Source organism: Sceloporus undulatus, chromosome 2 (genome assembly GCF_019175285.1).
Source record: "Sceloporus undulatus isolate JIND9_A2432 ecotype Alabama chromosome 2, SceUnd_v1.1, whole genome shotgun sequence".
Taxonomy (NCBI): Eukaryota; Metazoa; Chordata; class Lepidosauria; order Squamata; family Phrynosomatidae; genus Sceloporus; species Sceloporus undulatus.
In genome coordinates, this window is record NC_056523.1 from 185,970,886 (window position 1) to 185,986,738 (window position 15,853).

At 44.9% G+C, this 15,853-nt stretch overlaps 1 protein-coding gene and 1 long non-coding RNA gene across 3 annotated transcripts in view; one reads left to right on the plus strand and one right to left on the minus strand.

The window, feature by feature from the left end:
* The window catches only part of LOC121921027, a 39,526-nt gene extending 28,469 nt beyond the window's left edge, over positions 1-11,057 (plus strand). For both annotated transcript variants that reach the window (XR_006101825.1, XR_006101824.1), the window contains 2 exons: positions 6,763-6,895; positions 10,794-11,057. This is a non-coding gene — a long non-coding RNA (uncharacterized LOC121921027). The remainder of the gene's footprint in view (positions 1-6,762; positions 6,896-10,793) is intronic.
* NDUFB11 (NADH:ubiquinone oxidoreductase subunit B11) overlaps positions 358-15,853 on the minus strand; it is a 60,872-nt gene continuing 45,376 nt past the window's right edge. The window contains exon 3 of the mRNA XM_042448485.1: positions 358-1,110. Coding sequence (XP_042304419.1) covers positions 981-1,110 — 130 coding nt within the window. The 3' untranslated portion in view covers positions 358-980. The remainder of the gene's footprint in view (positions 1,111-15,853) is intronic.

Below are 15,853 nucleotides of genomic sequence, written 5' to 3' on the forward strand. Positions count from 1 at the left end.
GACAAAGAACCATCAGCTAACTGGGCTCAGGCCCAGTTAGTACTTGGACAGGAAGTACTGGAAGTACTGTCTGGAAGTACCTGGGATCTCCTGCCTGAAACCCTGGAGAGCCACTGCTGCTGGGCTACAAAGCTCCCTATAAGGCAGCTCCCTATATTCCTATAGCTACGGAAGACTACAGTGCTACCTATCGGTTTGTATGTGGCAATGAAGCTAAAGCCACCAATTCTGGATAATGAAAACTCCCCTCTCCTGCCACAGGGTAGATGTATCAGCCTAGTATGCTGAAGGATTGAATTCCTGATTCCACTCCCAGTAGGACAGTAGTGATTGACTAAATGGACACAGGTTAGGCTCTGAGAGATAAAAAGGAAGGAGTTTATACCATGTAAGAATGCACAGTCACACCAAGATAAATATAGCAATCCATCCCAAGGCCCCTGGGCAGTACCATCTGCTCAGGGCCTGGTTTTCGCCAGGAGTGGAGGGGGCTGCCACATTTTACAAGGCCCTCAACAAGGCTAAGGAAAAAGCCTGGTGGAGACTGAAACAATTTCCATTTTACTTCTTGATACTAAGAGCGACACTTCCCAAAGCTGCTGCTCTTTTACTTCTTCCTCTCTCCCGTTTGTATACAGGTTACCTTCTTGGCTTCATGTGGCTTTTGCCAGCATCCCAGGGCTGGTTGCCATGCTTTCCTCAGAACACCAAGCATGGGGGCCATTCCTGCAGCAGTGCAGCAGCTGGGACACCTGCAATTGCTGCGAGCAGCAGGTGTAAGTGGGAAAGGCAGCAGCCCCTGAAGCAGAACCTCCCAGGGGTGGCCTGGCCTGGCCTATTTCACACTGTTTAAAAATACCACTGCTTCTGGATGGCTGAGCTTTTCCCTCCCGAGCCCCACTGACAAGAGAGTGAGGTTGGCAGCTAGGACAGGTGATCTCGGAGGTTTATTCTCAGCATACAGACAGACATCGAGGTGCTTATTCCTCATCCTCGAGGGGCAGCACAATCTTGCTGGGGTCATAGTAATTGGAGTCAAGGACAGGCAGCCCCAATGCCTCTCGTTCCTTCACTTTTCGTTCAGCTTCTCGACGAGCCCAAATCCGCATCCTGTAGAGGGGGGTGGACAAGAAAAAGCGGAGAAAGAATAAGTGAGCAGTTGAGAAGCATGTCACAGAATAGCCCTAGAAATAGAGGGAATAGGCACATGGGCCTACTTATCTACTCTGCAGGCAGAAGACCCATTGACTCTACAGATATATTGGACTCAGAACTGTCAAAAGTCCCGGCCAATCAGTTCAGCCACTTCTAAGGGTCTGTAGGAGTTGTAGTACAAAAACAAGTTAGGGGGATGGAAGTTGCCCACTGGTTCTATTCAAATAGGCTCAGGTGTTTGCTATAGGACAAAAAGGTTGCAAGCCCTGGAATATCATCAGGCAGCAAAAATGAAATGACAGGGGAGGCAGGCTAAAATTTATCACCTGACTATTCGTCCGGACCACCTGAAAACATGGGCTAGAGTACCAAAATGAGAAGCAAAACCAAACCCACATTCTGCATTGTAGGAAGAAATCTTGCATACTTCAAACTGGAACAAATGCATGCAAATCTACTTATTCTGCAGTCACTTGCTCTGTCTGCATTCTCAAGCCTGAATCAGATTCCCACCCAATTGGGTGGTGGGGAGAAGATTAGGAAAGGGAGATGCTACAGAATTTGGACTTCTTTGGAAAAAGGAAAGTCGTATTAGTAGTGTATAGGCAGACATAAGGAGAGGGAAGCCGAGCCTCCTAGGTAAAGAAAGGTGCTAAAAAGCCTACTTCTTTGATGCACGGAGCCTCAACATTTTCAGTGATTCTGAGGACTAGAACCTTGCTTACAGTTTCTCAAGAAGATAGATTCTGCATCAAACACTGAATTTAGCATATACTGTAGTAGAGACCATGGGCAGAAATAATCTAGTTTGAGACCGCTTTAACTGCCCTGGCTTGGTGGTAGGGAATTCTGGGAATTATAGTTTATTGTGGCACCAAAGCTCTCTGACAGAGAAGGCTAAATGTTTCACAAAACTACAGTTCCCACCATTCCCTTGCATTAAGCCAGAGCAGTTAAAGTGGTCTCAAGCTGGATTATTTTTGCAGTGTGTTCTGGATCCCCCCCCCCCCACCCATTTCTTCATATCTTAGGGGTTACAGGACTTTAAATCTTTTGGTGGATAGAAGCTCTTTATAACACAAGTGCTACACAATTCCACTGCCCTCCCAGCACATTTCCCAGGATGTTCTCCACTGCATGGCGCCCTCTAGCAGCACATGAGGAGCAGTGCCAGGAGCTGCTCCCAGCTGTTTTGCCTCTAGCGTTCCTGACGTACCATCCACAGAAGTTGGCGGGTCGGAGCCCAATCAAAGCTACAGCATTAATTACACTGTGCTGAGATGAAGTGCAAAGCTGCTTGCTTTAATTAGTGCTTCGTTAAGGAGTCACCAACCTGCCGCTCAGCTGGCAGGAATAAGATGCTACCCTCCTTTCTTTTTTTCTTTTTTGCACAGCTCTAGTCTGCTTCCAGTTTAGGGGACTCTGGGAAGGGCTCCTAGTTAAAACATCAAAATAGACAAAGGGGGTGGCCTCATGCCTTCCTTCCATTAAGCTACTGACTGGCTTGGTTCTCTCCAGCCAAGCATCTTCGGCTTCCTGCCCCAGCAAGGCCAACACAGACCAGTCAGCCCAACTGACAGAGCGTGGCTCTTGTTTGCATTCCCTGTGAGGCCTCCTGCCTGAGACTTAATCAGAGCTCCTGGCAAAGAGGGAGTTTGCCTTGAGCAAGGGGCTGATTGGAGTTACAGCTTTATTTATTTTAGATATATGTAAAATCTAAAGAGCCAGGCAGCTGCTTCGATGGCTCAGAAAAGCAGCAACAGGGCCTGGCCTAGTTTGCAACCGCCCGCTGCTATTTCCATCTCCCCTTCAAACGGATACATGAAGTCAGGCAAATTTCAACAGAGGGAGGGGGATGCTGAGTCTTTAAACTCTTCTCGCTCCAATGGCACACAAGAAGGATGAGGCTGCATCATCACCTTCTATTGTAGTTTAGGAGTAAAGACAGTGTTTCACAAACCTTTTGAACTCTCTGCCCCTTCAAAGTGCACCCCACCTCACAAATGGATGAAGAGCTGTTCTTTCAGCAAGCATGTATGCATGCCACACATGCACCTGCCGTCCACTTGCTGCTACGTTGTAATGGTTTGTGGATTGGAGCACTCGTGAGAACATTGCCAAGTGTAGACAACTGGAATGGCACATCACAGACTCCCCTCCTGAAAGCATCCAGCAAAAGAGGCAGGTAGCATGGGAATGTTGTAGTCCCCCTATATGACTCCACAGCTTCTATACTTGGCAGTGAGTAGGCCAGGGTGCCCGCAAAGCTAAACCTTTTGTCATGGAAAGGAACTATCTCTACATCTTCCTCCTCCAGAGCATTTCCCCTCTTTCTGCTTCTATGTCATACATAAGTAAAACAGTTCCTTCCCCTCCCTGCCAGGGATGAAGAACTTTTGGCTCTCCAGAGACATCAGAACTCCAATAATCCCTTGCCATGGTGTATGTTAGCTGGGACCTCTGAATATTAGTCCCAAGTCTCTGCAGGATTTCCAGATGTTTGTCTCAAATATGTTTCTGTAGGACTTGGTAGTGACCTTGGGCAAGTCCCACTCTGTCAGCCTCAAAGAAAGGCAATGGCAACCCCCCCCCCCCCGAACAAACCTTGCCACGAAAACCCCAGGATAGGGTTGCCATAAGTCAGAAATGACTTGAAGGCACACAACAACAGCATGCCCCACTGTGTCAAACAGCTGAGGCAAAAGCAGAAACAAAGGATGGACAACAAGGAGTCATCTGACTTGCTCCTTCATTGGCCCAACCAGGGATCTGCATGCCCACAAAGTACCCGAAGTGATACGTTTCCAAACAAGATATGCCAGAGTTCTCCCAGAGAGACTGATACAAGCAGCACCATGAGTAAGCAGGGAAGCTTTTGTCCCTTCCACCCTGCCCCAAACGCAGCAGGCAGAAAGCTCACACGCTGCTACACAACACGCTTTGCAAATATTGGCACACGGTTTTAGGAATTTGTATTCTTTAGGCATAGACACTATCCTGTAGGAATTCCAAAACTGTCAAGAAGCAAGATCTGAAAGGGCCTGGAGTGGAGATGTTCAGGAGTGACTGTGAACGTTTTCTAGAACATGTTCAAGGAAAGGAGTGTTGTCGCTGACTGTAGACTTAATCCAAGTGAAACAGTAAACATTCCTGTCTCTTGAGAAGTCCCGTTCAGAGCCTCTCTTTTTCATGTATGCAGTTAGCATGCCTCCCACTAAAGTAATGACATGGCTTCTGATTTTCTTCCTCATTTCATAAAGACTATAGACACTTGGATTCCCCAAATCCAAAATGAAGCATTAGAATATCAGGACTCCATTCCAAGTGTCTGTTTTACACTTAGTAGCCCAGTGGTCTCAGTGACACACAGTCATGAACCGCATTCCCTCTGTCACTCCTACCTGCCAACCAGACCTGAAACCGATCACTATGGCTGCACAGTAGAGTTAAGGAAGCAGTAAAGGGTGTGGTGTGTGTGTGTGTCATAAACTGGAGAGAGGGAGACCTTCCATCCGCAGCAGAGGGCATTGTAGAGTATTTTCTTTTTAGTTGTTCTAGGAGGAGGACTCAGAAGTACAGTGATACTGCAGCATTTGTCTTTTTTATACTAAGCATCATGTATCCTAACCCATAGGTCTGTGACCATTTTCCATCTCCCTCCCCCTCCCACTGCTCCTAGGAGATACTCCTCTAGAAAGTGGACGGACAGCCTCCTCACCAGCCAGAATGAGTCACAAGTGGGAAAGAGACAGTGAATACGGCCCCCTCATCTCATCCCACCCCACACAAGGCTACTCATGACCTGAGCCTAGGAGAGGAATGCCAAACACAGGCCCAAAGCAAGTCTAATTATTTCCTATCCGTAGCCACAGAGGATCTGCCTCGTCAGCTCATTAAGTGGAATATTAACGGGCTGGCAGGCAGGCTTTCATCTGAAGCTCTCTGGTTGACAAATGGGACTGCAGCAATTCCATTGAGAAAGGGGGCCAGACTTGGAAGGGGAGCCAGTGCATGTGTACAGAGGAAGGTGGGGGAGAGAAATCAAGGGGAGAAATTAGGGAAGTGCCTTTACAGGGAGAAGGACCAGATGGGAGAGTGTCAGGAACCAGATCTGGCCTTCCAAAGGGTAAGGATGTAAGGGGGAAAGCAATGAACTCCAGGCAAAGGTACTTTTCAAGTGGCCATGGAAAGACAGATCTCACTCCCTGCTACAGTCACCTTGGTGATGCCCACAGGAGTACAAGAGTGACTCTTTAAAATAACGCACTGGCTACCCATGAGTGAGCGTCACCTCACCAACAGGAGACAGGGAGGAACTGAGGAGTTTGAGAAAACTCACAAGCCAGATCAGTGACAACAAGAAGAGATCCAGAACAGCCCAGTGGCTGGAATCAGGTCAAAGATATTAAGAGGAACTATTGGGCCATCTTGGAATATGTTGCCTCACAGGCTCAGTTCCCTGTCTGTAAAATGGGAGGAGTTGTATTTGGCAGCTGCAAAGGCAAAACAGTGATGCTTTGTGATCTATATCCTACATGCACAATTACAGGTAATGGTACCCAAAGAGCAAAGATGCACATTTCAGAGGTTTCCACCCTTTTCTCTCACTCTCCTCCTGCGCCACCTTCTTCTGAATGCTGTCTGCCCAAATCTCCGAGGGCCTCCGCCCCTCCCGCCCCAGCTCCAGCAGTCAGAAGCGGTTCCTGCAGCAGCAGCTCCCTGAAGATCTCACTAATGAGACCCCCACCAATTAGAGACAAGTTATGTCTTGCAGCCAGGCACCTTCCCCAGAAAACCAAAGCGAGACAGCCGGCCTTGCATCGTCAACACTTGAAAGATCATAGGCAGCAAGACGGGTCCTAGACTTTCCCCAAGGGCCATTCCTGCCTTAAGGGTAGGAGGGAGAGAAAGGAAGGGTGGGGACTGTGGCAACAAACCAGATTATATTCAGACATATTTGTACCAGCATTCAATCCACCTGATGAAAGAAACATTCCAGAGTCTTTGGCTACTGACACCCCTAGTAAGAAGCTGTGAGAAGAGAGAGAATACAAGAAAGGTGGCAGTCACAGGGCAGAAAGAGTGAATGACCATTTCTCGCAACCCCCACCACCTCCAAATCCTCCCATATCTGTGCAGGACAGCAAACTACTCTCCTAACTAAACAGTGTGTCATAAATAAGCATTTGTATTTCTGTAAGAATCTGAGCTGGGAGGATTTGTCTTAAATAGGTTTCTAACCCTCACTCTTGCAGGGAAGAGAAGGCAGTATGTGTTCAGCAATTCAAGGCTACATGGTACCTATGAAGACGCTCTTGCACACTTCTCCTCCACTTACCCCTCCCTGGCCTCCCCAAGCCCATTTGTGCTCGTCCTCGTTTCTTGCTTGCACAGAACACTGTCTGCTTTTCCCTTCTATTACTGCATTACTCCACAATCATAGAATACTTAGCAGGGGTATTAGCCAGTTCTCTTAGTACTCAAGAGAGAGTGCAGCTAATAACCCAAAATCCAACAGAACTCACACAATTTGCTCAAAATTACACTGCATTCACTGTGCTCCCAGCATGCTTGCTGACTCTGGTTTATTCTTTCTTTCTGTTGTAGATTTCTGGCTTCTAATTTGCAGCAGCTTAGGGTGGAGATCCACACACTTGGTGGCAGACAAAGAGAAGTTTGGGATGTGCACAGGGGCAGCTGTGGTGATTGTTGGTATTTGCCAGGAAAGCAGAAGCAGCAGGTGAGGGCGAAGTGGGCTAAGTGCTTCATTCCCGCATGCCATATCCTTGGAAATTCTTCCCTATGGGCTGCTTTTCTAGTGAGAACTAAGAAAACACATCTCTGGACTCCTCAACTGGGGGGGGGGGGGAGAGACACTTCAGAGGTACAGAAAACTCTCTCTCTCTCTCTCTCTCTCTCTCTGTGTGGTGTGTGGGCAAATTTAAGCACCTTTGTTACTGTTTCTTGACATCCTTTCCTATGTTAACTTTACACACTCACATCAACTACAGTATTTGCTACACTGATAAGAGGGCCCAGATTACTGGTTAGACTGTTAAACTTGGAAGATCCAGGTTCTTATTCCCATTCAACCATGAAATGACCCTCATCTAGTTACTCTGCCTGACTCTCCTCATAATGTTGTTGTGAAGATAAAATGGGTGGAACAGAGCCATTGATGGTCTCAGACATGGGAGGAACAGCAGCACACAAATTTAACTTATAAATCTAATACATATTCCAAAGAGTAGAAAAGGGTGAGATATATGAACACTACTGCTACTGCCTCCGCTCAATCTCTATATTTGTTTCACAGACCACCAGACATTGACAATGGGTCAGGTAGGGTTTGGGAATTAGCTAGGAGGATGGTGAGTGGAGAAAAGGGAGAGAAACAGTGGAGATAAAGGAAAGACAAAACTGCAGTGGTTCAAGAAAAGGGCAGCAGAGGATCAAGCAACTCAGTGAGGGGAAAAGAAATGGAAGGCCTAAGCACAGGAAGCACAGAGGGAGAGAGAAAAAATGGAGTGGTTATGCATGTAAAAAAAAAAGAGAGAGAGAGAGAGAATATGAAGGAATAAAGATGAGGAAGAGTTATGAGCAGAGAAGATGAAAGCCTGGGCAGCAAAACAAGTGCTGTTGTTCACAGAGTCTATTTCAAGAACATGTGCTTGGAGTAACAAAAGAGCATTACAAAGAGAGAGAGAGAGAGAGAGAGAGAGAGAATGTACACACACACACATACACCTGCTGCTCACCCCCTCCGCTAATCTAACAAACAAAACTGGAAGTCTGCATCAGGATGATGCAATGCCTGTGTCATGAAGAATAATTCCTTAACCTGCCTATTTAAAGGTAGTCTATTCCTGCTAGAAACAGGGGGGCAAGCATGCATAGTTAAAGAGCTAGGCAGAGCTTCTGCAGTCCCAGACCTACCAGCTTGTTACCTGGAAATCTTACTCAACCCCACTCCAGTTCCTGAGTTTTCTACATCCTCAAGCCTAAAAAGCAAAGATCTAGCCATAGTGTATGTTTTACGAAGAGGCTGACACATTCTCAGCATGCTGAAATCTACACTATGCCAATTTCCACAATAGAAACTGTGGACAACATCCCTGGGCCCAAGTTGGTCTGAAGTCCCATACATTTGTCCGTAGCCCTCATATGTATTGCCACCTAGGGCCTGGCAAGCAGCTTACCAAGGGCCTTCCCAACTCCCACCTCACCTGTGTCCACCCTTAGTAAGTGAGAACAAAAACAAACTCCATGCAAGACTGGAAGGGCTGAGAAGAACAGAAAACTGAGAAGTGAGGTTCGAGTCTTTGCTCTAAGGCGGAAGTCACATTTAAAAGACGAGAGGAACAGAGCCCAGACCAGGACTCCTGGCCTCCTTCCACAGCTCAAAAGCCGGGGGCAAACCCTTCCTCGTTAGCAATGCTCCTCTGTGGGGACTATCGCAGAGACAGAGCGGATGGGAGCAGAAGCTGCGCAAGCTGCTTCTGATCAGAAGATTCGATGTGCGTCAGCAGCAGAGAGCCAGGCTATAACCTGCTCCTCCTTGCCAGCCAAAACAGCACGCTTCCCGGCTCTGGGCCTTGGTCTATCTATAGCCCATAAGCTATATATACACAACACACACAACTGCACACCTTGCAGCAGCTGGTGTGCCCCTCCCACCCAGAGACTCCTAGCTGCAGTGAATTGCCAGAACGTACCCTCCTAAATAGTCCACTTTGTTTGAAAGCTGATACAGGACAAGGGGCTCAGCTGTTGAAGGACAGAAGGAAAGAGAAGGGGTTGGGGGGGGGGGGAACTGGTGTGTGTCTCTGTGTGTGTGAGACAGAGAGAGAGAGAGAAAGAGACAGAGAGATTCACACAACATACTATTATGGTTTTAAGCTACAGAGAGCAGGGGGGAAAGGACTGACAGTGGATGCTGGACCACCAAATTGTCCATATTTAAACACAATCCAGATCCTAGACAGACCACCAAGATGCTTCCCTTCTGCTTTCTTGCTTGCCTGTGCTTACAAGCGTGGCTGCATATGCCCTGAAATTTACTGCTTTGAGCCACAAGCAAGTTGAGTCCATTATTCATCCTCATCACTTGGCATCCTGAGAAATGCAGCTTCCTTGAAAACAAGAGAGAGAAAGAACACGAGAGAACAAACATTTCTTCTAGTGCTAGAGAAAAGATATACTGTGTGTGAAGAGCATCTAGTAAAGGAAGGGCAAGGTCTCAAGAAGCTTTCAGCTGGATTTCTCCCTGTCTCCCCTGCCCTGCTATCCAACCCCAGTTTCCATACAGAAATGGAGGATGTGGGGGCCTCCAAGTATTGCTGGACTGCAACTCCCATAACCCCTAGCCAGCACTGCCAAGTGGTGAAGAAGATGGAAGTTGCAATGCAACAACATCTGGATAACTGGCAGTGGACATTCTGGACATCTCTCCTCTCAGCTCTATATCTTTTCCATTTCTTCTTTTCTTTTAAAAAAAGAGAGAGAGGAAGGAAGAGAGAGAATCTGAGATGCAAAAAAGGAAGCTATAATCAAAACCTTTTCATGCTTCTCATTAAAGCCAAGGTGGGGAACATGTAGGGTGGTTGTGTGTGGCCCCAGAGCCATTCTGTGCTTCTGCAGCCTTCATTGCCAAATCTCAATGGGGTGGTGGTGGGGGCGCTTTGTTTTTCTGGTAACAGGAAGTATTTCCATATCCTTTACTACTATCTGCTGCCATGCCACTGAACTTCAGCAGTAGCAAAGAATATGTTGACCTGTGCTGAGATCTGATGGCTTAAATTGGCCAATGGACCCATCAAACTCTGCATTTAGGGGTCTGGATCTTCTAAATGTAATTTTCAGATGTTTTTCTAAAATACATATAGTACATACCCAGGGGTTTTGAGTATGGGAGGTGCTGGGACTGATTCTGGGACCTCCTGACTGCAAAGTATGTGCTCAGGCACTGAGATCCATCAAGAAGATAACCTCCTGTCTTGTATCACACCAACAAAACTTCAGTAAACTAATCACGATGCCCTATTACTCTCCCTCCTCCGAAACAATTACTTTCCTAGCAAGGCCTTCCCACACATTTATACTCTCATCCTTCCTCTTCCCACTTATTTGGCTGGCTTCTATTAAAATATCTATGAGAACAAGTGTTGATAAAAACTGATATATTTTTAATTTTTTTTTTTACTTACATCAGATTTCAAAAATTTAAATCAGATTTCATAATTATCTTTAAACATTAGTATAAAAAGAGCTTTTGGTCAGAAATATCACTGCAAATTACTGTGCAAGTCCTAATTATTTTCTGTGGATACATAAACAGCTATTTATGGAGATGAAAGACAACTGGATCAGTCCAATTCTGTATGCAAGATACATTAATAGTATGCTTTCTTTTACAGTCTTGCCTTCTCCTCAGTGCAAAGACAGAGAAGATCAATGAACTGAGAATTTGGGGAGATATATTCCCCAAATCCAAATATAATTGTTCAGAGGAGCACCTAAAAAAATGTAATGCTTGTTTGGCTTAAAACGCAGCATTTTCCCTTGAAATCTTCACCTGCCACGTATTTATAAGTTCCTTGTACTGACGTGACTGAAATTGCTTAAATTTTATTTTCTAGATGAACTTGACATCTATCTGAAAACAGAAATGATAAACCATTTAAAAATCTATGAGTGTACTTTGTTACTTGGAGCTGGTTCATCTCTTCAATGACTTCACAAGTTCATCCTCCGTTAGCAGTAAAAAGGCCCAAATTATCATACCATTTTTAAATGAACTGAAAACTAATCAGAGAACAATTCAGTACTACTGCTTAGCATACATCTGCATTTCTGAATATGTATTAAGGTTATATTAAACAATAAAGCACTTTCAATAAAAATGATGGTTCAATAGAAACTTCCTCGGTAGTGATTTAAACTGTGATTTAAATCATTAAAATGGAGTCTTTCTGATAAGAAATTTAACAGACTCAGCTATCTTATTCAGATGCCATAGCTGTCCTGCACTCTTATAATAGGGCACTATATAAATAAACCAAGATGCCATGAGCATTTTTTAACAATTAGCACAGATTGCTGCCTCTAAGGTCATTTGATCCAGATCATGGGCACACACATACAAAAATGACAAAGACACAGCCATTGCCAGGAGCTTTATTTTACTCTTTGGCGCATGCAGCCAATTAGTAGGAATGTCCCATCTCCACCTACCCCCCACACACCCACACCAAGATACACACACGCACACTCCTCTGCTGCCTCCAATATACAGTGGGGCCCTCCACATTTGCTTGGGTTAGTGGTGCAGGACTCCCATGAAAGTGGAAAAACCACAGATAACAAAAACACTTTTTTTTTAACCTGAGAGAACACCTCTCTAGGAATCTCTAGGTCTTCCAGCACGACTTCTGGTAGGCATTAGCTATAGAGTCACTCTGGAGGAATTAGATTGCTAGTGAGAACATGTTAATAAAATCCATGAATAATCAAATCTGCAAAAGTCAAAGCCACAAATGTGGAGGGCCAACTGTACTGTAGCGTCCACTAAAACTAGCAAGTCAGGGCTGCTTTTGGGCCAGGGGCTGTTAAAAGTGGGAACAGACCCTGAACAATCTTTTTTGGACAATGACCTAGAACAAAAAGGAAAGAAACCAACATTTTAAAGATTTGCCATTATTATGTCACAACTGCATGATGGTGCACAGTATAACACGATTGGTTGAAATATGACTTTTCCAGATGCTTTCATAACCACCTCAATACATCTTTGAGTGACAACAGGATCTGTGCTATGAATTCTTCACCATGAAAATAGGAGGTTAACAGACTTTCTCAATTCAGCCAAGTGTCTAGCCTTTCTTGTTACCGGGGGGGGGGGGGGGGGGGGGGGGGGGGGGGGGGGGGTGGTGGTGGTGGTGGTTTCCAATCAAGAACCTAAATTTATTTCTAGGCTTTTAGTCTTGGGACAGGGAAAGGAATATAGATCCCAGTCCTTGCAAACGTTGTCCTAAAGGGATAAATAAACAGGAACAGCAGTATTAACCATCTATTTTCATCTCTATCCTGGTGACTCATTCCATTCCCTCTCAGGATCCATTCCTTTATTTGTAGTTTAATTTCAATGGAGCCCAGTCAGTGCAATTGCCAACTGCAGATTCAATCATTTGCGGACCTTTGAACAAGCTTCCATTCTTCCAATGGACAGTTTTGGTCCAGCACTCATTTTCCTCTAGTACGTAGGTTTCAAGGAGGAGGTGGGATGAGGATGACTGAAACCATGTTTTTCAACCACCGGAAAGAGCATGGCACTTCATGATTTGCCTGATGTCCTCAAAATCACAGCTGCTTCAGAAGGAATTAAATTAGTCAAATCAGTTTCTGTGGTCACTTGACACAACTTTTGCCTAGGATAAGGCTATTGGAGGTTAGAAGAAAGGACTTATGAAGATCTTGGGGGGAGATATTTGTTTAGTCAGGGAATAAAGATCTCATGAGACATCTCATGAGGTGGTGGCGGTGGTGGTGGGGAATCCAAGAGTTTGTTCTTCCCATCTTGGATTAGAATGGCATACAAGCTGAGGCTATAACTGTGGGAAGTTCTAGATAATAGGATGGTACAGGTAACAGTATAGGGGCTCTCAGTCCTTGGTCCTCCAGATGTTTTGGACATCTTAGAATTTCTGACCATTGGTCAAGCTATTTCAGGATTCTGGGAGGACCAAAGTTTCAGAACCACTGGTATAGTACAGACTTCCCCAACCTGGGGAACTCCAGATGTGCTGGATTACAACTTCCATCACCCCAGCAGGCATGGCCAAGGCGCTAAGTTGGGAAAGGTGGAATAGTACAATTGCCCTTTTCCTTTATGGTTCATGTTGCAACTTGCTCTTTCTCCTTGTAATGGCTTTTCCTAAGAATGGCTTCTTTATGAAGTTTCACAGCTGGTGTCCATAGTTTTCTGTGGGCATTTTGGGTTTTCTGGCCACGTTCTGGAAGAATTTATTCCTGAGGGTGGTGGCATGGTTGTGTGTGAGGTATATATACAGTACTTGTGTGACCCTTGGATATATGTGTTTCACACACTTCCATGCCAGCCACAGATGCAGGTGACATGTCAGGAATAAGATTTTCCAGAACACAGCCACATAGCCTGGAAAACCCAAAGAAAACAATAGCTTCTTTGGATTCTGTATACTTATAATTTACAATTGGATGGCTATGGGGTGAGGAACTGAGTTACGGTTGTAAAAATCCCAATCCCTCTCTGTCTCTCTTTCTTTTTCTCTCTCTCTCATTCTCATTCTCCACATAAATGGTATTGTAATTCTTCTTATACGTTGGGTTCTGGGTCCAGACACAACTTTGGCTATTTCCAGAGTAAGGACCAGGCTGAAAGGGGCCTAGCAGGAGATGGTTTGCACCTTGAAAAAGCTGTGGAGAAGGAAGGCGAGAGTTGTGTAGCAATATTTATTCAGTCAGATTGTTGAAAGAGAAGGTGGGGATTTAGTGGTAAAGAAGTATGTTTCTCCTCCTTGGAACAATGTACCCAAAGGAAGTGCCATGGAAAGCATTGGATGAGTCTGCTAAAGTCCTGTTTGATTAAGCTGGCTATGAAGAGCCCAGAGTTCACTGCTCACATATACACTTTCTTCAGCAGTTATCTCTGATCAGTGATTGGAGCTATCAAGGTATTTATTGGTGTGCAACCTTAAAGCCTATTCAAGCATGCAGAGGGTGGTACATGAGATATAGGATTGGGCTTAGGAGCACTAAAAATGCCTTCCAAGCTTTGCACTCATCTCAGCTAGGAGTGACAATGCTCCTTCTGTTCAGCACTTGCAGAGAATGGAAGCAAATGGAAAAAGTGTGCAAGGTGCAAGTTTCACCACCTTTCTGCAGGGTTTGACTTGTTCAGAGCAATGGACAAGCTCAGAAAGCGGACTGGATAGGAACTGAAGGCAACAGACATGTGTGTATCAAATGCAACATGCTAGGTTTTAACTTGGAGCCATGACTGCAGCTCTTTGTTGGATGGAGGAAAGTGCTTTGACAGCCTTCTATCACTCACATCCACCTACATTTCTTAAAGAACTCAGACCTATAGAGAACAGTGGATTTAGGGCCTTTGGTTATATATCTCTAATTGCCTCCATCTCTTTATTAAACCCTTCCCTCTGGTTTCCCTAAAGCAGGATTCCTGCATCACCTAAAAAAGGACAGAAAAGGTGGCAACAGTTCCAAAACACTGATGGAAAGCAGAGTCAGGTAGGTGATTGAGTCTACAATCTGATGTGTTCTGGATTACATTATCCTTTTCAGGAAAATATCTCCAAACAAAATCCTCATTAAATTACTACAAATTATTGAAGGTGATCAGCAATATCTAATGCTTCCTACATTTAATTTCCCTTTGATTTCTCATCCACAATCATGTATACGTATAAACATATTTGAAATTTGGGACAACATTTCATGAGCTGATGAACTGGGCTAGTCCATGAACTCTCATGCCAAAAACCATTAAGGTGCTTCTGCTGCATTTCTCAGCCATTGGTTGCTTGCACTTCAGCTTCCAGAAACACCAGTCAGCATGATCTATGGTGAGGATTGTGGAAACTGAAGTCCAAAACATCTGGAGAAACAAACCCCCTGTGCTAGAGGGGGCTTCAATGTTTTAGCCATATGCAAATATCAAGAAGCCCACGTGCAGATTCAAATCCTGCATGCAGATATAAAATCCTGCCTCTCCCATTTAGAAGGCTCATTAAAAAAACATTCACAACAAGAGGACTTAGATGTGCCTAAATCATTAATATAACAGCAATGTTTCAGGCTGGGGAAAAGTGCAAGGACAATTGTATCTCACTAGAGAGTGTTAACATTCTTTCCAAGTATGCTGAAGGCCACTCTCCAAGTTAAATGTACATGGATAGGCTCTTGTAATATTTTAAGGAAGCTTTGATTCTCTCTTTATCCCCCAAGAGATACCTTCCCTGAAGAAGGGCTACATTACTCCAAATGGATTGGAATATCAAGATATTTGGTTCAACACATCTTCTGTGAATACCTAATAGTATATTTTGTACTGTCATTTCATGCTTTGGTTTACTACAAAAGTACCACCATATCTAATAGTATGCTTGCTATCACCATTGCAGAGATGCCATTGAGAGTTACTCCTCTCATATAAATTCTTCAAGATAGAGTGCAGAATGTTGTTTTATATATTAACCATTAAGACAGAGGCCCGTAAACCTCTGTCCTGTACATGGAGGGCTGCAGACAAATTCCGATGTTTCTGTGGGCCCCAATCCTCCATCTACCATGAATGCAAATTGCACTATCTCTGACCTCTGACCAGAGATAGCAAGTACATTTCATTCCTGGCTTTGTTCTTCCTCCGCTTCCTCTTCCTGAGATTGGAAGGAAAGAGTTTTGTTCCTTCTTTCTCTTCCTCACTCAAGTAAAAGGGAGGAAGAACAGGCTCTTCTTTGCAAATAAATTCTGAAATTCCAGGTGGAAAAAATCCTTCTCTTGCTTTGCTGAGGGCCAACGACTGTTGGGGTCATGGTATTGCCCACAGACACAATCTAGATTACAGCAGGCTGCTGAAAACCCTCCAGCCCCCCCCCCCCAAGTAGATCCCCCCCCCTGCATTGCACTTTTCTTCTTTCCA